At 37.8% G+C, this 27,300-nt stretch overlaps 3 protein-coding genes across 3 annotated transcripts; all 3 read right to left on the reverse strand.

The window, feature by feature from the left end:
* LOC140143466 (uncharacterized) lies at positions 1-4,474 on the reverse strand. Its single transcript, XM_072165298.1, has 2 exons — positions 4,255-4,474; positions 1-2,218 (listed from the first exon to the last, which is right to left on the reverse strand). The coding sequence occupies exon 2, from the start codon at positions 2,185-2,187 to the stop codon at positions 70-72; it is 2,118 nt and encodes a 705-aa protein (XP_072021399.1). The 5' UTR covers positions 2,188-2,218; positions 4,255-4,474; the 3' UTR covers positions 1-69.
* Positions 4,475-7,248: 2,774 nt separating this feature from the next.
* LOC140143461 (post-GPI attachment to proteins factor 4-like) lies at positions 7,249-13,974 on the reverse strand. The gene is made up of 2 exons (XM_072165294.1): positions 13,880-13,974; positions 7,249-9,112 (listed from the first exon to the last, which is right to left on the reverse strand). The coding sequence occupies exon 2, from the start codon at positions 8,770-8,772 to the stop codon at positions 7,399-7,401; it is 1,374 nt and encodes a 457-aa protein (XP_072021395.1). The 5' UTR covers positions 8,773-9,112; positions 13,880-13,974; the 3' UTR covers positions 7,249-7,398.
* Positions 13,975-20,890: 6,916 nt separating this feature from the next.
* Positions 20,891-27,068, reverse strand: LOC140143450 (post-GPI attachment to proteins factor 4-like). The gene is made up of 2 exons (XM_072165286.1): positions 26,968-27,068; positions 20,891-23,404 (listed from the first exon to the last, which is right to left on the reverse strand). The coding sequence occupies exon 2, from the start codon at positions 22,962-22,964 to the stop codon at positions 21,624-21,626; it is 1,341 nt and encodes a 446-aa protein (XP_072021387.1). The 5' UTR covers positions 22,965-23,404; positions 26,968-27,068; the 3' UTR covers positions 20,891-21,623.
* Positions 27,069-27,300: the final 232 nt, after the last annotated feature.

Below are 27,300 nucleotides of genomic sequence, written 5' to 3' on the forward strand. Positions count from 1 at the left end.
ATTGATTTAACACCCTTTCTTTGACTTATGGATCAAAATTAAACTGAATACTTTCTTTTTGGGATGAGTTTAGATAGACTGTTCAGTTTGAAAGAATCCAAAAACACTAAGATTCCAGTACCATACGCTGACCAGAACTATCGATAACATCAATTTGGGACGTACATACATCACAGAAACAAGAAAAATAAATATGTGAATGGGATATAGATTCACAGTACTAGCTGTAAATGGAATAGCATCATTACTATTAAGAAATATTTGAATATGTATTGATTCAAGTAAGTCAGGTATGAAAATTATAATTGCTAAAAGGAAGCAGTTTGTCACAAATTGGACTAGGCCAGGTGCATCAATGCGAGCAAATTGGTGACATCTCTCGATACGTTGTTTACTGATGCATACATAGATTGCAAGAGGAGTAAACAAAGTCATCAGTTCTAATTGACAACAAAAAATGAAGTGTTTTTGTACTGGATGGAATAAAGCATAACATCCTTGTGCTCTTTCCATGTCTTGTGAGGACACGAGGTACAGTAAGATGAAATATGTTGTATAGTATACTACTGCCAAAACCAAGGAGGAAAATAACAAATGGAGACAGATAAGCAACATCCACTGAAGTATACTTTCTTGAATTTGAATTTTCCATATTGGCTTTGGTGTGGATATGACTAGAATCCCACCTATCAAACAGGATAATATTACACCTGCATTTGATACAGATAGGGGCCAGTTTCTTGGTTTATGTGTAACATGGGTATAAATGCATTCCAGTATGACAATGCTTACAAACACAGCAGATAATATGTAAATGCGCTTGATGAAAACAATGTTCATCATAGATTTGTTTTTGATACGGATTATCATCCTTCCCATTATGTTTACCATCAATCCTAGACCCACAACTACCAACAGGGGTTCCATAGGTAACAACTTCTGACATAGTGACAAATTATTCTCATTTTCACATAAGTATCCTGCAAAATCTCGTACGAAATCTTGCATGTGAAATTCAACGTAGTTAGCGGATTCAAAATGAAACTTCAACAGTCCTGAATCTACCAGTTCTAAAAGAGAGTCATTCTTTGATTTACTATCATGACCATCATCATCGATTTCAAGAGCAAAGCTCACTAAGTTCTGTGTTAGATTGCATTTGTTATCAAGTATCGTTCGTAAGAACTGGAAAATAGTCGAGGGAATGGTTGGATCTATTGGCCCTATTTGCCTGGTAGTTACAAGTAAGTACGACCTTAATTCTGTGACAGTATACAAGTGAGAATGTAACTGATGCCCAATGATGTCCAGTAGTATTGGTAAGCCTTGTGTGATATCAGCAATGTAATAAGCATGCTCTGGTATAATATTGGTATGTACGTGCTGTAGCAACTCCACTGAACTCTTTTGACTCATCAGTGGTATATTGTACGTGTAAAAATGGGAGGTAAAATCACACTTCTGTTTGGAGGTGGTTACAAAACTGATCTTATGTAACTTAATTATTGTTTCAAGTAAATTGATGAACTCGATGTCATGAGAATTGATAACGTAATCAATGTCATCTAGTATGAGCAATACCTTGTTGGATCGTATATTGATATCACGAAGTTCAATCATCTGTGATCCTTGGTGGACTCCGAGAGATGACATAATGGCGTCCAAAGCTGAAGGAATGGATCTAATATGTTTCAAGTTCGCATAAGCCACTGCATATCTATAGTGGTCTTGCAGATACTTCCCTAGTTCACGGGATAACGTGGTTTTGCCGTATCCGAGAGGACCCACAATATTCACAACCGATGTGTTCTTGTCGATTATTTGGTGTATCAGTAGTTGTAAATCATCCTCACGTCCTACAAAAACACGTGGTTGCATAACATCGGGGAAATAGAAGTTATCAGGGTTGAGCTTGTCTAGTTTTGCCTTTCTGATGGTAAGTTTGATTTGGTCAAAACTAGGTTCCGTGTAAAGCGAACTGAACGCAAGAAATTTCAGCGCAATGAGCAAACCAACAATGCTGATTACCAAAACACTAATAATTATTATATTCTTAAGTATTAGAGGAACGGTTGAATTGTTCTTTTGGTGGTCCTTTAGTCCAGTCAGCTTAAGCTCCGGCTTGGTGTATCCACAAAAGTTTTTAGTGTTTTGTTGAGGTGGTCTATTTTGTTGATCTAGATCCATGTTGCAAGATGCGTCGAGATGACCTATAGATCTGTCAAAGAAGCAAAAATATTGTTACACCATCAGTGACCAGCTTCCACAAAATGAGCGCAAAGTCGCAAATGGTAGTTCGAGACCTCTTGGCTGCTGAGTTGGTAGGCCCCTATTCTTTATTTCACGCGCACCTGTGCAAGCCAGCAGTATGTCTTTGTGAATGGGGCATTCCGCAAGCCAGTAATATCCTTTGTGAAGGGGCATACATGACATACTAATAGCTTGTACGGGTGCGAGTTAGACAAAGAACATAAACTCAGGAGCCAGGATACATCGTCATCACCAGGTAAAGAATTATATTTGTACAGGTGGAAATGAACCAATAGATAGAATAGCCTTGAAGCGAATCACATGAATATGTATGTAAAAGAGTGAAAAATTCACTCCCGAAAAGAGTGATTCACTTATAAGACCACTCAAAAAGGAGTGAAATGTGTTTTTAACTTTAAAACCACTCAAAAAAGAGTGAAAACCACTCTTTAAGAGTGAATTTTAACTCTTTCAAGGAGTTAAATGAAGGACAACTCTAAAAATGTGTTGTTCTTCATTTAACTCCTTGAACGAGTTGAAATTCACTCTTTTAGAGTAGTTTTCACTCTTTTTGAGTGGTTTTAAAGTTTAAAAACACATTTCACTCATTTTTGAGTGGTTTTATAAGTGAATCACTCTTTTGGGGAGTGAGTTTTTCACTCTTTTACATTTAGAGAGATAATCACCCCGTCAAGAGCCAGTTAATGAATATTAAGCTGAGTTTAATAACGCGGGTTTTCCACCTCGACTCGCCAATTACGCTCGTATAGGTGCGGGTGTTGCTTCTAAAATAAATATGCATTTAGATATCTTTAATTTATTTTGTTTTCCTGGTGATTTATAAAATTAAGTGGAAGAAAGAGAACTTCTTTATGAGTTATATAAAACAAATATTGAATGTTTTATTCATTCAATGGAATATTTCCATTCGGTGAAATATGGACTGTTCTATTCAACTTGGCAAAGACTCGTTGAATGGAACAGTCCACATTTCACCTCATGAAGATATTCTTACCATTGAACTCATAAACATTAAACAAAACAAAAATGTTGTTATGGAAATGTTACAATATTACTTTGCTTTGTGCATTATTGCTATAAATAATGTTTAATAAATGGCTGAAGTTGAGTAAAACAGATTGTGTCATATTAGGGGCTGTGCAATAATGGTGAGCCCGGGGGGAGTGTACAGCTGGGTGGATTTTTTTTGGCAACCCCAAAGGGATGTGAAGAAATTTTGGGCACGTCGAAAGCGGGCGGGGAAAGCAATTGTTGGTACATATTTAAGGGTCACCTATTAAATAACACATGCAAAAAACGCAACAGTGCAAAAACGTTCAAATATTAAAAATTTATTGTTCGTTAGTACTATAATTATATACCCGCAACTATTATTTTTCTCCGCTCAAGCATGACTTTGATGACTGTTATATAATAATTATGCAAGTTTGTACCTTTGTCTTTCAACACAAATGTGTGTTATAACAAAGTTGAATCCTTTATTACGAAATAACATTAGCATAGCAAAATACCATATGGACACTGCCTGATTTATGGTGAAAAATAGTGGAGAACTAACGAACCAAATTGAGGTATATAGTCACATAATTTCAAATATCTCGAGAATAAAGTATGAAAAGTATGTGTTAGCTTGAAATTCCCCTGGACAAGGAACTTACTGCTAATTTGTCTCGTTGTAACCCATACGAAACTCGGGGAGCTGATCCTGGTTGCGAAGGTTATTTGTGGAATGTGTAGGGTGTGCGCTCTTCAAGCAGCAAAGTACTAGTCATGTTCATGCTTGAGCGGAGATAAATAATAGTTGCGGAATATAGTACCGTCCCTCGTATATAGACCATTTTAAGAGTTGTAGGCCGGGGAAGGGGGGAACAAATTTTTCGCACGCCGTTTGGAAATTTGGGCTTATTGCACAGCCCCGGATCGAGCCCCCTATATGAATACAAAAAGTCAGTTTATATTCTACTTAATACTTTCAGTACTTACCAAGTGAATTCCTTAATGCGGTAAACAGCACTCTGCAACGAAAGATGTTATTGTTAATACTATCACTGCACAATTCAGTACACGGTGGCGGTGTTGATAGCAGCAACAGAACTCCAGATTCCAAAAGCATTCAGAACTCATTTGTTTGAATAAAACAGAATATTTTCCGTTTTGTCAGATGAAAGGAACGTCATTTATACTTTACTGATATTATAAGTTAAATTTAATACTAAATTTAGGTATTTAAAAAAACCGAGTATCGGGTGTATCAGATTCACTGAGTCACTAGCACTGGCACGGTATGCACTCAGGATAGGCCTTCAGGAAACGGTCATTACAGATTTTGGGTCATTGAGTCATTATTACGGCAGAATTAATTAACGTAATCCTAAGCCGGAAGTCATTGCTGGACATTTCCGACTTTTTTTGTGTGTTTTCATAACTCCTTACTGTCAATCTCCAATCTAACTACTACTGGTTGATACAACATTATTAATATACAATTAGAATATGTGTGGGAGTAGGACCCGGAGTAGGAGATGAACTAACTCTGATTGGCCCAAAGTTATTGTATGTGAGCAGGAACATAATAGCTTCCTGTCCGCGTACATGACAAAGGACACCAAACATGGCCTAAGAATGTGTGATGTCACTGATGCAAGGTTATGCATTGTCTTGATGTTTCAGGGAAATCACTCATGTCTTGGAATCAACAATAATGCAATTGTAGCAACATTAACAATATTCTAATAAATCATTGCCGTCATCAGAGTAAGTCATACACCTACTAATTTAGTATAATGACCCTTGTTATACAGGTACATAAAAAACGGGCGCATAGGGGCCTACAGACAGATGCCACTTCAAAAATTCATTCTGAAGGCGGGTTCTGAAGGGTAGAACTATAAATTAATTTGACCTTGACAGACGAGGAGGGAGCGTTAACGAACGTTAACTAAAGCTGGATTTAGACTACATCGCTCAGCGATAGCGGTTGGTTTTTGGTGCGCCCCTACGGAGGGACCCAATATTGTCTTGCATTACAAAGTTGCTTCAATTTTTGTTTTTGCTAGATTTACTTTGTATTTGTTTTGATCATGATGCAGTTATCTCTACAGTAGAATTCACCACGACCTTTGCAGGACGTAAACCCCATTAAAAGCTATTAAACCAAGATAACACTTATTGAAAACAGCTCAAATTTTTATAAATCAGATCTTCTCTAGTCAAATCCACACTACACATGTTTCTGTTTTACCTGTGCGATCTTGCAATGAGCTGGTATTATAGTTTCAGTTGGGTGAACGATTATAAAGCAAACACAAGGTAATAATACTGTGTGGGCCTTTGTTTATCAAATGAGACAATAGTCTGCATATTGTTAACCAGCATTCTTGAAAATGAGAAACATAATGGTTGTAGACTTAACACAGTTTGGAAATAATTTCTTAAGTTTTTTGGTGTTATCTGTCATTCACATATCAGGGAGGTACGACCATATTTGCAGATGCCCAACCTACTCAGTATTTAGCCTACATGTAATGTATTCATTATTCTTGATTGACATCCAAGTTTAAAAAATATCCGTCAAGTGGTTTAGCTTTAATGCCCTTCGCAAGAGAGCGGTACACAAGTGACAGTAAAAGATGCATTCGATTTATTGCAGGCCGTGCCGTGCCCTTCCTTCCGAAAACACCAAAGTGCGAATATTTCCAAACCCCTATTATTAGCTAAAAATTTAGGACATGTTACAAAACTATATTTTCTAGAATTTCAAAGAGTACTTTAAATATTGGCCGGTTATTTTTCACACAGTGCCGTTAACTAGGCAATGCCCTATACCTATAACATACACTGTTTGTAGAGGTCACGCGTCAATGGTGAGAGTACTGTGTATGTGTAAAGGAAAATGAACAGTAACTGCAGTATGTTAAAAGTACATGCTTACAATAAATAACGCAATTGATTCGGTTTAATTGAATTTATTACTGTTTAGGCCTACTAATATGCACTGAATGCTAGTAACGTAGTTTACAGCAGGAATTTACGAAATTAATGAAAATTTATTCCGCCATTTAAAGGAGCACGGTGTAGACATATTACATGCTTACACACCTATGGTCGGTCGGAACCATCATCAACATCTGTGACGTCATCGGAGGTGTCCCTACAAACAACATCACTAGCAACAACAACAAAATCCGCCGAAGACACCGGTTGACCTGGTGAAAGCACTCCGGGGAGTGCCACAAATTTGAGGAGGTAGAAGTATAATATTTTGCTTTCGATATTTTTGTAAAGTAAATTTGTTGTGATTTTGTCTTTGGCTGTTTACTGAAACGTAGACTATGCCATAGTCGAATTTTGAGAAATTTAGAAATATGCCTATGTTATCAATCTCAATATTATAATGTAATAAATAGTCTATAAACAAATCTAGTTGCCCTAGATGTAGGCATTCTAAGTGATCATTTGTGTCCTGCCTTACTTTTGTTTTTTAATATTTTTTGAAAGAGGGCTCCCTTCATGCCTACCAGTGATTTTCTAGCAGTCTGTTTTATTTTGGAGAATTGCTCACGTTACTTACGAAAAATCACTTGGGTATCAAGCTAACAGAGGGCGTACGGTGACTGAATAGATCTGGAAAATCTATCAATTGTGCACACAATCGGAGTTTTTAAAAATGCAAAGGTAATTCTGAATATGCACAATGGCAAGTGGACTACGGAGAAGTCTAACTGAAACGATAATAATTATCATGCAGATAATTAAGGGGTACTACACCCTCGATAAATTTGTGTCTATTTTTGCATTTTTCTCAAAAACTAATAACACAGTGGTAACAAAAGTTATGTATATTATAGGGGCAAGAATCCAATTACTACACTGGAATTTCAGTGACCCAAGACTAGCGGTTTGTTATTTATGATCAGAAATAAGGTACCGCTAGGATATACCTCGTTTCTTATCATATATACTGAACGGGTTGTCTTGACTCACTGAAATTTCAGTGTAGTAATTGGATTCCTTGCCCCAATAATATACATAACTTTTGTTACCAGTGTGTGATTATTTTTTGAGAAAAATGCAAAAATAGTCACAAATTTACCACATGGGTGTAGTACCCCCTTAAAGCCAATCTCTTCAAACAAATTCTGCCTCGTTTGTGTTAAAACTTTGCCGTATTGATGAATAGAATCCAATATGACTGAATATATTTGGTGAAACTAAATACTGTTTGATGTTATTGTCTATTCTGTAATTATCCAAAGCAAAATCTAACGGGAAATGTCTACTACACTTGATGCTTCTGAGATATTTAACTATACTTGGAACTTCGCTAGACTGGAATAAAACAGCCTGTGTACAACAAGATGTTCCTGGTTCCAAAGCATGAAGATACGGCGAGAAACTCCTTACTTGTACATAATAAGCCCTTCCTATGATCCAGATAATCAATAAAAAGTAGATAAATGTGAAGAGTAGCAGCACACAGAAAGATGTTGAGGAAGTCTTAATTATGTTTGCTGATTGCCGAGTTGATGAGCAACATTCAATGTAGAAACAATGTGCAAGCCACACGATTCCAGAAAGTAATAGTGCTAGTGCGACCCACTGACAGAAAAAGAACCAATTTCGATGATATTTTGTGAGCGAATAAGGAATCATCAATTTAACCCAACCCCATCTCACTGTATTAAGAGTTCTCTCGCCTCTCCGTATGTTAGTTTCAAGTTTTGTCTCGATAAGGTGTTCTAAAACTTCTAAAAAATTATCCTTTGGATATGCATCGTCTTCAATTAGAATGACATAATCAGGGTTATATTCTAACGCTGATTCTAAACAGAACACATAGTCTTGTTTCTCCATTTCCATTTTTCCAGTCCTTTTGTAACTACCTTCTTGATATGTTGAAGAGTACAACTTTGTTTCGTTTGGAAAATACTGTGCCAGGTGTAATGCTTCATAAAAGTCTTCTGGCTTCAGATCTACATTGCACATGAAAGGAAAGACGTAATTGGTAGCACCGTGTTTTGCAATTACATCGTGTAGCTGCGTCATGACTTGAGTAAGGTATTCCAATTCGCCCACTTCTGCAATGAAGTTTTTCCTCGCGACAGTTACAACACCAATGGCATACGTTAGATGGTCAGATTTACCATTTTGAAGATACATTCTTCGAGTCCCACTTGGATTGAGTTCTGACAGTACCTCACGTGCTTTAGAACGTCTTTGATTATTTAGGCTCCTTATTCGTGCAAAATTGATTTCATTACTACCATACGAACGATAGAAAAATGAGTAAGGAAGTTTTTGGCAGACAGTAAACAGGACTGCAAGGGTCACAATATAGACACTTAAGATTTTGATGAGAGATACAAGTCGTGAGCGAGTAAACTGTTTTGCAAAGCAACAAAATGTGATTATTATTAGCCATTGTATTAAGTTGAAAAGTATACGACAGTAATAAAGTACATAACAGATAATGTTAGCTTTTCTGTTGCAGAGATATTCCATCTTTGGAATGTAAGAGGCACTGAGTTTCAATGAAGCAGCTCATTTAAAATCCGACAATGTACTTATGTAAATTAATGATTTGAACGCTGGAACCTTTGTTGTTCTACTGGTAATAAAGTCATCTGAGATGGAACCGAAACTTGAACCTGGAACCTTCGGGTTGCTAGACCAGTACTCAGACTACAAACTAATCCAATGAGACAGCTGGAAGTGTTGATGATATAAAATCGATAGTTTTCACGTTAAACCTTCCAAAACATATTGGTCCAATTGAACTGTAGTCAGGGCAGATACATCAAAAAGTCAGACGAAACATCTGCTACATCACCTGATCACCCCACTGTACATTAAAAGAAAAACGGATGATATATTAATGATGAAATTTATAAAACATATATGGACATACATGGACATAATTTTTGAATATATCGCAATGCACTAGTACGTTTACATGGTACATCTGCATGGTACATATTCATATCATGCTAATTCGAAGGCGAAATGACGTAATAATCGGATTAACTACTATAGCAATAGGTGAAAACAATATTTGATTAAACCGCGCTGCACTAGTACGTTCACGCGGTACCTCTGCATTGAACCATATCATGCTGATCACTCGCACCTGTACGATTCTCTGTGTGTGTGTGTCAGGTGGCGCTGTGTAGCGCTGCTGTGGTCTTCACAAGAGTACGCCATCTCACTCGATCTGATGCCAAGTGCGTTGCACCTTTCATTCATTGGTTAGAAACCAGCTTCACGTCATTAGTCCAAGATGTTGGTGGACGTCCTCTTCCTCGTCTGCCTTCCATACTCCCTTGCAAAATCTGTTTTCTACACCTCCATGTTTCCTGACAATATGGCCAAAGTACTTCAGCTTTCTCTCCATTATGCCGCTTCTGATGGTTAGACTTGTACCAATCTGGTCGAGGATCCATGTCACTTGCAGAAGCCTCCTAACACCACATCTCAAAAGCATCTACTCTTTTCCCAAGACTCGCATCCGTAAGTTGCAATGGAAAACACAGTTGCACGAAGTAGGTGTACCTTGAGGTCAATGGATAGGCCTCTGCTTTTCCATATGCTTGACATGCCCTGCACAGTTGTCCTTGCAATAGCCAGTCTTCTCTTAATTTCAGTTGTGCTGTCAGCACTGTTGTTAATCATTGAACCCAGATATTCAAATTGCTTCACCTCTTCCATCTGCTGTCCATCTATCACAAACTCATCACTTTTCCGCTCTCTGTCTACAACCATTATTTGTGTCTTCTTTGTGTTCAGGAGAATGTGTTTTTCTTCGCTGGCCTCTTTGATGCGCTTCAAAAGATCAATCAGCTCTACTCTGCTGCTACAAATAAGAGTGGTATCATCGGCGTACTTCAGGTTAGTAATACTTGTACCGCCAAAACTCCACCTTCAAACCCCTCCAAAGCTGTTCTCATTATGTCTTCAGAGTGGATGTTGAATTAGTAAGATTAGTATCTTTGAAAAGAGCGGTATTGTATTTAATCTTTTATTGCAGACATACACAGGGGGGAGGTTTAGCTGCTTGTAGTCAGTGCAGCGCGATATATTCAAAACTTGTTTTCACCTATTGCTATGGTAGTTAATCCGATAAATACATCACTTCGCCGGCGAATTACTCGCACCTGTAAGATTAACTAATCACATGTGTATGCCTACAATCATAGATTGAATACAATACCGCTCTTTTCAAATGTACTAGTACATTTGAAAAGAGCGGTATTGTATTCAATCTATGATTGCAGACATACACAGGTGATAAGTAACTATAAGTGCAAGATGTTTGTAGTGTAGAGCGATATATTCCAAAATTATTTTACCATATTGCTATGGTAGTTAATCCTCTTACATCATCACTTCTACGGTGAATACGCCTCTTGCAAACTGGAGGGCGTATATGGAAAGTGGTAAATGTAAAAGCGCCTTAGACCGCTCGCCCACTTGTCTTGTTGGTACATACTGCAGTTTCTGTCCGTTTTCCTATACACAATACACAGTGCTCTTTCCCATTGACGCGTGACCTATACAAATAGCCCTACGTTAACAGTATGGGGATATGACTAGTTAACGTCGCTGTGTGAAAAATAACCGGCCAATATTAAAAGTACTCTTCTAAAGTTCTAGAAAATATAGTTTTTAACATGTCCTAAATTTTAGCTAATTTAGATGTTTGGAAATATTCGTACTTTGGTGTTTTAGTTAATGTTATAGGTAATAGTACATTGCCTAGTTAACGTCGCTGTGTGAAAAATAACCGGCCAATATTAAAAGTACTCTTCTAAAATTCTAGACAATATAGTTTTGTAACATGTCCTAAATTTTTAGCTAATTTAGGTGTTTGGAGAGGGTCGTACTTTTGTGTTTTAGGAAGGATATGTAAACGACAGATAACACCAAAAATATGAAGAAATTATTTCCAAACCGTGTTAAGTCAACAATCATTATGTTGCTCATTTTCAAGAATGCTGGTTTACAAAAAGCACGCCATTGTCTCATTTCGTGAACAAAAGTACACATACCATTGTTTCCTTTCGTTTCCTTTATAATCGGTTACCCAACTGAAGCTATAATACGCAAACTTTATTGCGATATCGCACATGAAAACAGTCACATGTGCACAGCCAGAGAAGATCCGATTTAATCAGTTGAGCTGTTTCAATGAGTGTTATCTTGGTTTAATAGCTTTTAATGGGGTTAAGTCCTGCAAAGGTCGAGATGAATTCTACTGTAGACATGACTGCATCATGATCCATCTAAAACTTATTTGAACATATAATCGCAACTTCAACATAGGCCTACCACGTGACAAGCAAAGGCAGAAAATGTACCATATTTTGGAATTTTATTTGCCTAAAAACATTAATGTGTATTATAATAGAGCTACCATTATTTATATTGTTGAATTCTTAAGCGCATACAGACAATTAATACGAGGGTACTATGATACACATAAATCGATTTTGATTTCGGCCACGTGCTCTGCAGTACATCGCGTCGGTTGCGAGGTATGGCCAGTCAGTCTACCATTTTTCTTGTATACACGTTCGATGTTTTTATCAATTATTTAAAAAATCCACATTAGACCCCAATTTTGTTTTCAGGAAATAAAAGATTAGATTACCATAAAAAGGAAACAGTAATCTTTGGTGAAGTCTAATGTAATTTTTACATAGAATTTTCAACGTTTTTTCTATCCTTATTCTTGCTCAATTTAAAAATATTTTGGCCTATATAAAATTGAAATAAAATTCTCTGCCTCTTAAACGACATCAAATGTACCACAATTTGGTATCACGAATCGTTATATAGGCCTATGATGTGCAGTAAATATTCATTATTCTTTTATACATAGGATGCTTCAATTTTGACACAAAAAATATTTAATTGAAAACCCTCTCACTCGGCTATTTAAATAAGGTAACCACGCTTCCCTAGAATGTGCAATAAATTAGCATTAAAAGTTTTCTTATTTTAGCAGCATTCTAGAAACTCTTGCCGTTTGAGGAATAGAGGAGTAGCATCGATTGTGCAATGGTTATGAGCCGGATGCATGGTGGAGGGTACAGCGGGGTGGGGGGTTGCAATCCCAAGGGGATGGGGAAGCAATTTTTGGCAAGTCGAAGGGGGGATTTTGGTATATATTTAAGATTTAAGAAACACCTTTTAAAAAACCGGGAGGGGGGCACTCACATAAAAAATGGTCTGTACGCATGCGTGACCAAAAAAAAAAGGGGTGTTTTCTGAAACTTGTTTAGGGTACCTTTTCAAATTTTTGGTAATAATGAGTCCAAAAAGTCCTTTTTTTTTTTTTTGATTTTTACTAACAAAAACTCATTAGAGGGCAAATTCTATATTAAATTACCTTACTAAGGGATTTGCTGGTAGGGTATAACTCGTTTAGGAGTGTTTCAAAAAAATTTGGTCACGCATGCGTACACTATCAGTGGCCCCCTGGGTAAAAAGAAAAAAAAAAAAGCCAAATTTATTGTTCGCTACGCTAGTATTATAATTTAATACCGTATTACTCGGGGAGCTAGAGGCACATCCTGTGCACCCCAGGCCATTTTAGGTGCTATCACAAAAGGACACTGATGGCTGGGATGCTTTCCATCTATCTTATCTTAGAAGTATATTAGGCCCTAAATCAAGCCAAAAAGTTATAGTTTGGTTCAGAAAAATCCCGTTATAGGCCTATGATAACTTATAGTCTTTTTTCAGTATTTGGCGGCCATTTGGGCGCCATTTTGAAAATATACTGACTGTTGGGAATTATTTTTCTTTATATCAACTTGAGTTTATGCTGGGCTCTTTAATTAAGCTAAAAAGGTTAGTTTGATTCAGAAATAGTATTCATATATGGTCATTTATAGTGATTACCTGCATTTGGCGGCCATTTTGGGCGCCATTTTGAAAATACACTGTCTCTTGGGATGTTTTATCCTTTATATCAACTTGAGTTTATGCTGGGCTCTTTAATTATAGCTAAAAAGGTTAGTTTGATTCAGAAAGAGTATTCATATAATTATGGTCATTTTATAGTGATTACCTGCATTTGGGGCCATTTTGGACGCCATCTTGAAACCCCACTTGGGGCCAGTTTATATTTTTGGGAACATCCTGATTATGTTTTGGGGTCATCTCATGAACCTAAAAAATTGGTTTGGTTTAGTCCTGGGGGGATGCACAGGATGTGTCTCTAGCTCCCCGAGTGTGTAGCCTAGACCATTGTAAGGTTTCCAAAATGAAAACACACACACAAAGAGGCAAGTGCAGGGGTGGGGACGGGGGCAAAGTTTTTTGGGCTGGCCACGCGAGGGGAGGGCAAGCAATTTTGGCACGCCGTTTGAAAATTTGGGCATATTGAACAGCCCCTTACAAAAAGTTTATATTATACTTCCAGTACTTCAGGGTCAGAATTTCGGCGTGAATCAGAGAATTGATTCTCGCAAAGATTCTCGTAAACAGATTTGCGTGAATCAAAGTTGATTCCCGCAAACGTTAGTAGTTTACACAGAAGTTGATTTGCGAGAAGCAAATGATTCCCGCAAATTTATGTGAAACGAAATTCTGACCCTGTACTTACCAATTGAATTCCTTGTGGTAAACAGCTCTCTGGACAACATTTTCAGCCGTTTTAAATGCAACGAAAGATGTTGACAACATCACTGCAAATTAAAGTGCACGGTGTTTAATATGTTGATAGCAGCAACAGAACGCCAGATTCCAAAAAACATTCAGAACTCATTTGTTTGAATTTGTCAGTTCACTTATTTGTTCACTTATCCTTTATCAAGAATATAAGTTAGATTCAATACTAAATTTATTTTTAAAACGAGTATATGATATTCACTGAGTCATATCCTGGAAAGAGGTTTGGGTCATTAGACCTTTTACAATAAATTCTTAGTTTCTTGTTTAAGGTTTGAAAAAAGAACGAGGTGACTTCGAAATAATTCGAGCATAGGCCTACCCTGCCAACAAGTATAAGCCTTACCCTAATCTTAACCCTAACTCGAACCCTAACATACAGGGTGCGTAGGGTAAACCAGAATTGTACTTAAAACACAGGGTGCGCAGGGCGGTCAATAAGTTCGTAGAACAAGTTACTAAAAAAGAGGACTATAAACTGAATTCTTTCTATCTTACTCTTGAACATGGTCACTGCATATACCTTAATGCACCCGTTGCAATTTTTCTTGAAACCTTGATCACCACCAAACCTGATATTATGAAGGTAGGACTAAAATTCTAAAATTAATTCCACTAACTAGAGGCCATGGCTGGACCACAATGTGGTTGATTTAGTTAACTGACCCCTCTGTCGTGAATGGCAGCTTGACAAACTGAGAAAAGGGTACAGGACACAATTCGAAAACAGCCCAATTCCTACCACCAACCTTCTTCGCTTGATGGCTTGCCTCAATTTTGCTATCAAAATTGTATGATATATACCTATGATTGTACAAAAAAATTTACTTTCATTTGGCAAATAAACTGTTACCATGACTCTCCCTGAATCTCGGAAAACAGCGATGAAGACCTTTGACTATGGTGACCGAGTGATGATCTTCTTATGGGTAGGAGATCCAGTTGCGTCCACTAAATGGACTAAGAATTCCAGTGATTAATGTATATCTTATCACCTTTAGACAAATAGATTAAACTTGTCTCAGTCCGTATTCTAAGCCCGATTCTAAGTGTATAGAAGGTGTGGACCTAATTTATGTCAACTGGTATCAATTTTGTGCATGAAGATTATGGGTCCCCCATGTAGAAGACGCCCTGGAACCGGGCCCTGGAATACCCCAATGTTAACAGATTTATGTTGAAAATATTTTCATCAGAGATGTTGTTACGAGTCGTACTTGACTCAAGGCCAAAATCACCAAGTTTTACCCGAACTAGCTCGAACTCACACGAATGCACAACACAAATACACTGTTTGATTAAGCTAACAAAATCTAAGTTTTTAATTGAAAGCAAAATATATGATTGGTACAATATATGACAACAAATGCACATACAAAAATAATCAAATAATAATAATCACTCTTTTTACTACTTAGTACTTCTTCTTGAAGATAACATAGAGTTCTTGCAATGTTCTGGACGGGTAATGTATATCCCAGCAAACACAAAACGCATTCGCAAACACATTCGCAAAAGGTTATAAAAGGTTGTCAGAAAACATTTAAATAATTTCCTTTAATTTATATAAAGGGTATATTCAGGGTATAAAACGTTTTTATAACATTAAAAAACATTTTTGATAATCTACTACCCAGCAAGCAAACACAAAATATTTTAGAGACAAATCCGTGTTATATAAAGGGTATAAAAACGTTTTGATAACATTCCAAAAACATTTTTGAAAACTTGATACAAAACATTCTAAACAAAATGTTATTTTGGGGTTGAAAAATATTTTGCAAAAATGTTTGTCCAAAATATTTACAATAACGTTTTAAAAACGTTTTCATAGCCTTTATATAACCTGAGATTTAAATGTTATTAAAATGTTTTGAATAAAACATTTTAAGAACATTTCTGTGTTTGCTGGGTGCAAATATTTTCACATAATGTTAAAAATTATTTACAATAACATTTTGAAAACATTTCAAAAATATTGTTGCAGTGTGTTTTCATAAAAAAACACGTTTTAAAACGTTTTCATGACCTTTATATAACCCGACATTTAATGTTATTCAAACGTTTTTACCTAAACCAAAACCCAAAATATATATTATTTAAAACATTTTTGTGTTTGCTGGGTATATCCTTATTCAGCGAATCAGCGAAGTCCATTGTACACTTGCATTGACAAATATCCTTTGCGAATAAAATCTGCACACAAAAATGGTGCTGCTTACTCCAAACAATGATCTTGCACTGCCTTGCGCTGCTTTCTCCAAATATTTATCTCCTTGCGCTGTTTTCTCCAAAAATGGTGTTTCTTTCACCAACCACTCTTTCTCCATGGAACAGGCTTTTTCTGCATTGCTCCACTTTGACAGATGTGTTGTTTTAAAATACCAGACTCCAGCAAGTCGACAGAAGAACTTTAATCCTTTAAAGTGCTTTACTGTAATTAAAGCGCTTCTGGCTTATTCTTTCACATGGTATTTTAGTACACCATTGGGCATTACATTCATGCAGAAAGTAGGAATTCGAGAAAAATTCAGGGCGTCGCTGCGGAGCAAATCACATCTAAGCCTACTATGACTTTAAGTTGGGGGTAGGCCTACTTATTTTATTCTATTAGTTTATTTATACCTTATTTCTATTAGTGTACAGGGTGATGTTCGGGTACCATTCACGGGGTACTTTCATGGTTCTCTTACAAATTCTAAATGAACCATAGAGAAATTCAGGCTTTCCCGCCCCCCCCAAGTCATTTATACCCCCAATAAGTGTACCACCGCCTGGGATTGAACCCGGGAACTCATGTACCGAAGGCAAGTAGTACCATAATACTGTGTTACGCCATAATTATTCTCTCAAATGTACATGTTTTATTATACAGGTGTAATTGTGTGCAAAAGCCCCGGGCAAAAGTATTTCAATCTATGTCGACCCCTTCCAGGGTATGAGAGAAACAATAATCAATACAATGTCAATGTCATTGAAGGGGCTACCCTGCCTAAAGAAAGTTTAAATAAATAAATAAATTAATAAATAGCTAACATCGAAAAACATGCATTACCCAGGGAGCAGAGATGGTCCACCTGCATTGGGAAGATATAAAAACGTCATGGGTGTCAAACAGTTTAGTGGGGTCAAATAAACACTCCTAGGGTGGACACGTAAAAAATCTTCTGCACGGGCCTACAACAGGGGGTCACGTGTGGGGGGTCCATTTTAGTCAAAGTATATTGTGTTTGGTGTCAAATGAAAGGAAATTTAATTTCAAACACTGACGGTGGTGTTGGTTTTGTCAATTTATCATCCTGCAAAGAGTTACACTTAATTTAAGGTGTACATGTAGGCCTATACTATATAGTGACGAATGATTGGTTAATGAGGCTATATATTGTGTACCATATATTACTGTCCCTATCTAGAATACTACTAGTGAAAATGCTAGCTATTTCAGTGGAATGTTTCATTCTTATAGGAACTATTTTCTGCAATGGTACCTCTAATACCCCATTGGATGTCTTCTTCAGATCCACTTTCTTTTTCATCACTTGACTCCAGCTCACCTGCCAGTTCCCTTTCCGAGTCTTCTTGCAGCTTTGCTCGACTACAGGTATCAGGATGTTCTCTGCAGATACAGCCAGTATTCCAGCGTCTGGATGCTTTTGAACACTTGCAGTTTCTTTGGTACCCTTTCCAGCAGTTGGTTCCTTTTGACACATTTGGTGGCCATGGTGGATTTCTCATTGTTTGTGGAACTAAGATGTCCCCCTCCAAAGTCCATCCGCATTCCTTGGGATCTGGTAGGAAGGTTAGCGATGTGTGCTGTTTTGTCTATGATGCATGCATATGCTGCTCTCTCCAGGTAAAGGCGAAATGCATCCTCAGTTGGCGGTAATCTCTTTATGTTAGTAGTATCACTCTTCAGAAATTTGTGAGCCCAAAGCTATTACATTGAGCGATGTCATTGCTAGAAGTAGACTGAAATGAACAACTGCCGCGCCTGGTCAATGTCGTCATCTGTTAGGTTGTGGTCAGCCTCTGCAAAACTAGCAAGATGATCCAGTGGAACAGTCTTGCTTTTCTCTAACCATGTAGGTTTTCCGATGAAGAAAGGGTAGCTGGTAATGTCTCGTCCACTGATAAAGTCCAAGTATCAGGTGTACCCAAGACAGGGTAAAGGGTAACGAGGGTCACGGGGACAACAGTTTATGGGTCCAGGTGAAGGGGTTAAGGGATCCAGGGATGGGATTATGGGTATCAGCAATGGGGTTTGGGGTACCACGGTTAGGGGTTCAGTGGACGGAGTTAGGGGTGCCAGGAATGGGGCCAGGGAGAGTCCCATAGTCGGTGTTAGGGGACCCAGGGATAAGGTTAGGGGTACTAAGGATGGAGTTAGAGGTTCCCGGGTTTGGGTAATGGGTACCGGGACAGAGTTAGGTGTACTGAGGATGGAGTTGGGAATACGAAAGGCATGTTTAGGGGTACCGGAGAAGGGGCTATAGGGGACACTGGATAGGGCAAAGGATACAACAGGTTATGACTTGAAGGGGTTAAGGGGTTTCAGGGACGACCGGCCATGGGATTTTGGGTACCAGGGACAGGGTTGGGGGACCCGGCAGTTAGGGGTTCGAGGAATAAGGTTAGAGGTGACAATCGTGTTAAAGGTCCCGTGGATAGGGTAAGGGGTACTGAGAATGGAGTTATTCCTCCCATGGTCGGGGTACCGGGCATTTGGTAAGGGAAGCCGGATTTGGGGTTACAGGTACCGAAGATGGGCCTAGGGTCCCAGGGACGTGCCATGGGTCTCGGGGACGTAGTTGGGGGTTCCAAGAATGGAGGTAAAGGTCCCATAGTTGGTGTTATAGGTCCCAGGAATATATAAGGTAAGGGGTACAGGGGATGGAGTTAGGGGTCCCAGGGTTGGTGTAATGGGTACCAGGAATGGGGTAAGGGGTATCGGGCATTGGGAAAGGGGAACCGGATATGTGTTTACATGTACTGAAGATGGGGTTATGATACCAGGGACGGTTACCCAGCTGCCAAAGATGGGCTTAGGGTCCCGGGGACATGTCATGGGTCTCGTGGAAGTAGTTAGGGGTTTCAGGAATGGAGTTAAAAGGTCCCATAGTTGGTGTGCCAGATATATAGTGTAAGGGGTACAGGGGTACTAGGAATGGTGTAAGGGGTACCGACATTGGATAAGGGGAACCGGGTGTGGGGTTACAGGTAATGAAGATGGGGTTAGGGTCCTAGGGACGGGTCATGGGTATCGGGGACGGAATTATGGATTCCTAAAATGGAGTTAAAGTTCCAATAGTTGGTGTTAGAGGTCCCAGAGAATAGGGTAAGGAGTTGGGGATGGAGTTAGGGGTCCCAGGATTGGGTACCAGGAACAGGGTAAGGGGTACAGTGGGCATTGGCATTGGGTAAGGGGAACCGGATATCGGTTTACAGGTACTGAAGATGACCCCAGGGACGGTCATGAGTCTCGGGGACGGAGTTAGAGGTTCCAGGGATGCAGTTACAGGTCTTTCTGTTAGGGGTCCCGGGGATATGATTAGGAGTATGGAGTTCGGGGAGTCCCAGGGTGTGTTAGGGGTACCGTACTCAGGACTGAGTAAGGGCTCAAACTCAGGGTCCATGCGCTTGCTTGTGGTCAGAGAGAGAGAGAGGTGAACAATACTGAGAGACGCAGATATGATGCTGCATTGCTATATTAGGCTCTATAATGGCTATAGCTGGGTCAAGGACTGGTTTTGGTAAGTCGGGTCTCTGTTACTAGGCAGAGGGTATTCAGGATAGAAAAAGGTGGTCAATTCGATAAGTAGGGGAACCTAAATCGTAAAGATTAAGAGGATCTAGCTACTTGTTTGTTATATCTATCCAGAAACAAGGAAAGAATGTGAAACAGCACATCAGAGTAGTGTATTAACTGCAAAATTTAACGAAATATGATATATACCATACATGCCATATATGCTTAGCTCTACTTCATCTGATAACCCCCCCACACACACACACACCACCAACACCACCACCACACTATGGTGGCCCAGTCCAATCAAATGTATGGCATAATTTTAAGCATTAATTTAATAATCTTTGTGTAAAATAAAAGTGATTTTGTCCCATTTAGTGTATTATATTAAGTATTACGCTGCAAAATGGGTTTCTGGGGGCAAACTTTGACCCCCATAACACCCCTGTGCAGCTGATTTCAAAACGTGTCCACCCTAGGGATGTGGTGTATAGTCCATAGAATCCATCTATATAGGACACGTTTTTATATCTTCCCAAGTCAGTTTGCATCAAAATATGGGGGTTTGCTCCCTGGGTACATAGTAGATCGAAAAAACATGCAAGGCAGTGCAAAGTATTTTTTAGAAATAACATAATATTTAATAAAACAAGTGAATAAATTATAAATATATAAATGGTTAATACATATGATATATACAGGAAAAAACATTCATATAAACTTTGCGTCATAATAACTTTGGCTAATTTGCAAAGGTTTGTGAGCACCATTTGAAGTACTTGTTTAATTTAACAATTCATACATCTTGATACTGTTTGGATTATTGTAAAAATACCTACTTTAATAGGTAATTTGCTGTCAGTAGCAAAATAAGGACAAACAAACAAATAATGGAATTCATTTCCCACTTGACCTTTAGCACACATTTTACAATACATTTTAGGACTAATCCAGAGGATGATTTAAGGAAGCCCCATCATGCACTGCAAAAGTGTTATCACTAGAGTTTCAACTGCCACTTTACTTTTCAAATCCCATTGAACTCTGTGCAAAAGATGTTGTTTTAGAATTGTGCATGTGTCATTATTACTTGGTCGACTTCAGAACAAAAGTGATGTGTTTAAAGGATAATTCACACCTTCTGTAGGTAACATAAAATGTGAAATCGACCAGCATCTTCACAGCGTTTTTTATGTAAATATAACTGTACAAATTCAAATTTAACCATGCACTTCTATGCAGCATAGCAAAGCAGTGGTGTCATGTTACTCACACTGCTCGCCTGCTGCACAGTAAACCCAGTGGGGTGGTGGGTAGTACTTAAATCATCCTCTGGGACTAATCTGTTACCATAACATCAGCTCATTTCAACTATATTTATAACTACGCACGTGGCCCATGGGCACGACATATACCAAGACCAGCAAGTGTGACCAAATCCTCATGCCGTTGACAAGGATAGGAACTCTTTACATAAATATCAACAATTTTAAGCCAGGAATTTAAGTATTAATTTTAATTGCAAAATTATTACACATGAGAGGGATTCCAAATGTGTAATATGTTATCAAACACAACATTTTGAAAATATTTGCCGACGGGAAAAATGTTTATTGACGGAAACGTTTACAATAATATCACAAAGTTAAACAAAATATACCATTTTGCTGTACTGGCTGGTGTTGACACCGCTATTGCATTCAATGTACAGGAACCCAAGCTGCAGTGTCAAATGTTACATCCAGACTTCCTATCTACAAGCTGTTTTCGCAGCACGGAGGTGGTCACGTGCATATTTATAAATACGTAAAACACATCATCATTGAAATTTATGTAATAATATCTGTGTAAAGTAAATTTGTTGTGATTTGTTTCTTTGGCTTTTTACTAGCGATAATAATTACCATGCAGAAAATGAAAGCAAACCTCTTCAAACAAATTCTGCCTCGTTTGTGTTATAACTTTGCCGTAATGATGAATAGAATCCAATGTGACTGAATATATTTGGTGAAACTAAATACTGTTTGATGTTATTGTCTATTCTGTAATTATCCAAAGCAAAATCTAACGGAAAATGTCTACTACACTTGATGCTTCCGAGATATTTTACTATACTTGGAACTTCACTAGACGGGAATAAAAGAGCCGGTGTGCAACAAGATGTTCCTGGTTCCAAAGCATGAAGATACGGTGAGAAACTCCTTACTTGTACATAATATGCCCTTCCTATGATCCAGATAATCAATAAAAAGTAGATAAATGTGAAGAGTAGTGCACATAAAGATCTTGCATAAGTCTTAATTATGTTTGCTGGTGATTCCTGAGTTGATGAACAACATTCAATGTAGAAACAATATGCAAGCCACACGATTCCAGAATGTAATAGTGCTAGTGCGACCCACTGATAGAAAAAGAACCAATTTCGATGATATTTTGTGAGTGAATAGGGAATCATTAATTTAACCCAACCCCATCTCACTGTATTTAGAGTTCTCTCGCCTCTCCGTATGTTAGTTTCAAGTTTTGTCTTGATAAGGTGTTCTAAAACTTCTAAAAAATTATCCTTTGGATAGGCATCGTCTTCAATTAGAATGACATAATCAGGGCTATATTCTAACGCTGATTCTAAACAGAACACATAGTCTTGTTTCTCCATTTCCGTTTTCCCAGTCCGTTGAAAACTACCTTGTTGATATGTTGAAGAGTACAACTTTGTTATGTTCGGAAAATACTGTGCCAGGTGTAGTGCCTCATCAAAGTCTTCTGGCTTCAGATCTACATTGCATATGAAAGGAAAGACATCATTTGTAGCACCTTGTTTTGCAATTACATCGTGTAACTGTGTCATGACCTGAGTAAGATATTTCAATTCACCCACTTCTGAAATGAAGTTTTTCCTCGCAACAGTTACAACACCAATGGCATATTTTAGATGGTCAGATTTAGCATTTTCAAGATACATGCTTCGAGTCTCATTTGGATTAAGTTCTAACAGTACCTCATGTGCTTTAAACCGTCTTTGATCATTAAGGATCCTTATTCTTGCAAAATTTATTCCACTACTATCATACAAACGATAGAAATATGAGTAAGGAAGTTTTTGGCAGATAATAAACAGGACTGTAAGAGTCACCATATAGACACTTAAGATTTTGATAAGACATACAAGTCTAGAGCGAGTAAATTGTCTGGCAAAGCAACAAAATGGGGTTATTATTAGCCACTTTATGAAGTTGCGGAGTGTACGGCAGTAATACAGTACATAACACATGATTTGAGCTGCTCTGTTGCAGGATAGGAATATACTATCTGTGGAACATCGGGAACTTTTCTATCATACAGTACATATCATGCAATATACATGATTTGACCGCTGGAAACTTTGCTGCTCCTCTATCTGCTCCGTCTACTATAAGTAATAAAGTTATCTGAGATGAAGCCGAAACTTGAGTCTGGAACCTTCGGTTTGCTAGACCAGTACTCTGCACAAACTAATCCAATGAGTCAACTTGGAAAGAGCAGATGATATAAAGTCAGTAGTTTTCATTGTGCAACTGCAATCCCTTCTCACATTGTTTCTTTGATCACAGTTCACAACCAGGAACATTCCCAAACACATCGGCGACCCACTTGTAAGAGGCTTATGAATTGTGGTGGTCAGTGCAGATACTTCCAAAGATCACCAGAAACCACTCCAGCATTTATACCCCACTGTAGATTAAAGAAAAATGGATATTAATGAGATTTGTAAAACATGATAATTATGGACATAAACAAATGTGTATTGTTGAATCCAACACAACATTTGTGTGCAGTTTAATTTTTTTACTACTCCTACTACTACTAATAATAATAACTACTACTACTAATAATAGTAACGTTAAAATTCACTAAAAGGGGAAGTGGTAAAAAAAAACCCGGATTCTAGAGCAAAATTTGGGCTTACTCATAACTCTAATGATTATTGTTATTAATATGTAATGATCTTTTAGAACTCTTTTGAATAATATATATTTCCCCGTATCGAATTAAATAAAAATATGCCTTTATGGCCTTTTTTATTACTTCCACCATTTTGGAATAATAGAGACCACACTGATCAACTTATCACTGAGCCTAAGGGGAAAGCTGAAGTTTTGAATAAATACTTCAAGTCTGTTTTTACACAAGCAGCCATTACCAACATCCCTGAATAAACAGTACCTGAATTCCCTCATATGCAGAATTTCACCATAACCGAGGATTTGTCATCCAATGCCTGCAACAAATCGTTGGCAGTAAGAACCAGCTGAGTGTCACAAGACCGGCATTTACATATCACACGTTGACTGTCTGTACGGATCTTATGGGTGTCAAGGAAATCCATCATCTGGCTGTGTATAATAGTGAGCACTGGAGCAATTTGTTTGGCAAGTATTTTCAAAATGCTAGACGGATGTCTATAAGGATAGCCGGATCTTAACGCGGCTGTGTACTCTAGCCATTGTTTCTTTCTCAAAATTGAGTTTTTATGATATGTTTGTACCTTGTTATGTTTTTATAAATACAAGGAATGAAAATCCAGATTTGTAAACACCAACTGCAATATTTTAAGGATTTTATTTCACTATTCCACTCGTGTTTGAAATTGAAAAGGAAAGAAAATCTTTGTTGTACCAGCAAGGTACACGCACGCAACAACTCATCGCGTTGCGTGTCGCGCAATTTGTTAACGCACAAATACGCTGACGCTTACGCTGACGCTTATCTGCATGCGCGGCGCATCTTATGGAAACACCACAGAAGAAAAAAAACCTAGTGGTCAAATGGCTCCGTTTTAGCTGATAAAATGTGGGGTTTTTCAAGTTCTTTCCCGATTTAAATATCAAGTTATGAATGGATTTCGCTCAAACTTCTCAAGGGGCTGTGGATTTACCCGATGTTCACGTAATATAAGTTTCAAAAACGAAAACTGTCGCATTCTCCTGTGAGATTCGATGAAAGTGCAAAATGTGACCACTTTAAACTTCAACGGCCATTATTTCAATGTTCATTTTCTCGGTAAAATGACGATTTAGGTACACGATAACTCAATAAATACAGCATCTATAGGTAAGCAAATATGATCATCGTAAAAAGCATGATCGACTCAAGAAACGGTTTTCTCATTTTTTTATATTTTGGTCTATTTCCGATTTTGGGCATCATTTTGTGCAAATAGGCGTTTGTGAATTTTAAAAAGTTCATTTTGATGCCTAAGTTATATGGTCAATATCTCAAAAAATAAGGCCAATATCAAAAAAATAAAAAAAACGTTTTTGGAATGGAGCCTCAAGATTGAGCTAAAAACAAAATAAAATATTTTGGAAAGAGTGTTTTTTGTTATGATGTACCTAACAAATATTGCCAAAAACTCACTTTTTTGTGATTTTCTTCAAAATTGTTGTTTTTACCCCAAATCTGTATTTATATTAAGATTTATTGATGTCTTGCCTTCATAAAAATGTATACTTTTATATGTTTTATGCGAATAATTACAAAGTTATTGCACTTTTACTACATGCATGTCTGAGAGTACACAGCCACCTTAATTAGCCCGAAGTTTATATTTTAACGACTTCCTTGGTGATGGTGAAATTCTGCATTATGAGGGAATTCTGCTGCTGTTGGTTCAGGGATTTTGGTCATGTCTTCTTGTAAATACAGACTTGAAGTATTTATTCAAAACCTTAGCTTTTCCCTTAGCTGCTTAGGCTCAGAGATAAGTTGATCATTGTCTCTCTTAACACGTCAATACTTGTTGTCATGTTTAAGTGTCTTAAGGGGGTACTGCACCCCTGCCCAATTTTATAGCGCATTGGATTGGTGACAAGTAAGATATGTATATCATGATATTATAGGGGCAAGGACTACAACTACTGCACTGGAAATTTTATTTCAGCAGACAACAGTTGTGGAGTTAAAGTAAAAAATGAGGGAAAACCAATATTTGATCAATAAATCAATAACTACTTGCCTTTTGAGTTGCTGAATTTTCAGTGCAGTAGTCCTTGCCCCTATAATATACATATGTATATCTTACTTGTCACCAATGTGCTATAATTTTTGAGAAAAATGCAAAAATAGGCACAAAATTGGGGGTACGTAGTACCCCCTTAACAAATTCTTGAACTGAGCATGTTTAACCAAAAAATCTTTATCCCCCCCTTTCATATGCCAAAAAATAATTTACCTCCCTTTCCACATGGTAAAAAATCTTTACCCCCCCCCTTTTCACATATGCCATTTTGGAACCCCAACTACCACTTTGGAGGTGACACGTATCTAGGGCTGTTAAGACCCCCTTTTCAGCATCCCAAAGATGTGGTCATATTTGTCTTCGAACACATGCTCTGTCACCCAAAGACCCCTTACTTTTCCATTTCACCTGAAACCCAAAGACCCTTATTTTTCAATTTGGACAGCAACTTCTATTTTAAGACTGATTTTTAAATACCAAATCCATTTGAAACCATCTACAACTAGAAATTCAAAGATCCCATTTAAAAAAGCAATTCTTACCCAATGCCCCCCTAATTTAGACTTAAAAATGGCCTGTCTCTCACTCAATGCCAAACCTGACCCCCTATTTTGTAGCCCTACTATAGCGCCTTTTAAACACACTATATCCAAGAACAGCTAAAACCCACTAACCGCTCTATTCTGGGGAATAGTAGTCACTGGGCTTAGCAGTTCTCTAGATATAGCCAGGTTTTATGATATACATGTGTAGCATGGTTTTGGATTACCACAGTCAAAAGACCCTATACTATAGATAGGGTTAATATTTTGTGCATTCAGTCATGTCAGTGTACGTGTATTGCTAGTCCGAGGTGCTCTGACGCTACACTCCGATCGCCATGCAATCTACGTTTTAGATTAGGCCAGTGGGACAATGGAACCGCTACGACGAGCTATAGAAAAATTATCAAATTTGTGTACATCGTGGAACATACAGACTCTTTGCATGGCTGTGGCTGCGTAGTAAGCAGTTGTACACAGATAGCCTCGCTAATATGGACGCGTGAAGTAGCGTTATGCTGCGTGTAGTTAGCATGATTAGTCGCGAGTAACAAGCGTAATTGAATGTTCCACGACACGATGTACACGAATTTAATATTTTTTCTATAGTGTATTTGCCTTGCCCTTGGTAAGCTTAAAATTTATTTTTAGAATTCAATAAATAGAAAATGTCACTTTGGGAAATGGCTACTTTTGCAACATAATGAAAATAACCAATGACTGCAAATCCTTACATAATTATACACGATGGCGATGCCTATATCAAAATCGCTGTACAGTACATGCATGTTCAATGTTGTTGTGGCACATGATCGCTTCCTGCTCGGCTGCTCGTACGTCTGTTTTGGAAAATCAGTGTGCACTTTACACTATCACGTAGAGCAATATATGAATATTAATGAGGTGATGTCGCGCCTCTTGTTTCATGAATATACATACCTATTTATCTGTGCATTTATAATATTTTGGTAGGGCCTATTCAATCCTACAAATATCAATCAACCAATCAATCAATCAATCAATCAATCAATCAATCAATCAATCGACCAATCAACCAATATATGAAC

This window comes from Amphiura filiformis, unplaced genomic scaffold (genome assembly GCF_039555335.1).
Source record: "Amphiura filiformis unplaced genomic scaffold, Afil_fr2py scaffold_22, whole genome shotgun sequence".
NCBI lineage: Eukaryota > Metazoa > Echinodermata > Ophiuroidea > Amphilepidida > Amphiuridae > Amphiura > Amphiura filiformis.

Coding starts and splice junctions, on each gene's coding strand:
- LOC140143466 (XM_072165298.1), bottom strand. CDS start 2,187: ATGGATCTAGATCAACAAAATAGACCACCTCAACAAAACACTAAAAAC.
- LOC140143461 (XM_072165294.1), bottom strand. CDS start 8,772: ATGGAATATCTCTGCAACAGAAAAGCTAACATTATCTGTTATGTACTT.
- LOC140143450 (XM_072165286.1), bottom strand. CDS start 22,964: ATGTGTTATGTACTGTATTACTGCCGTACACTCCGCAACTTCATAAAG.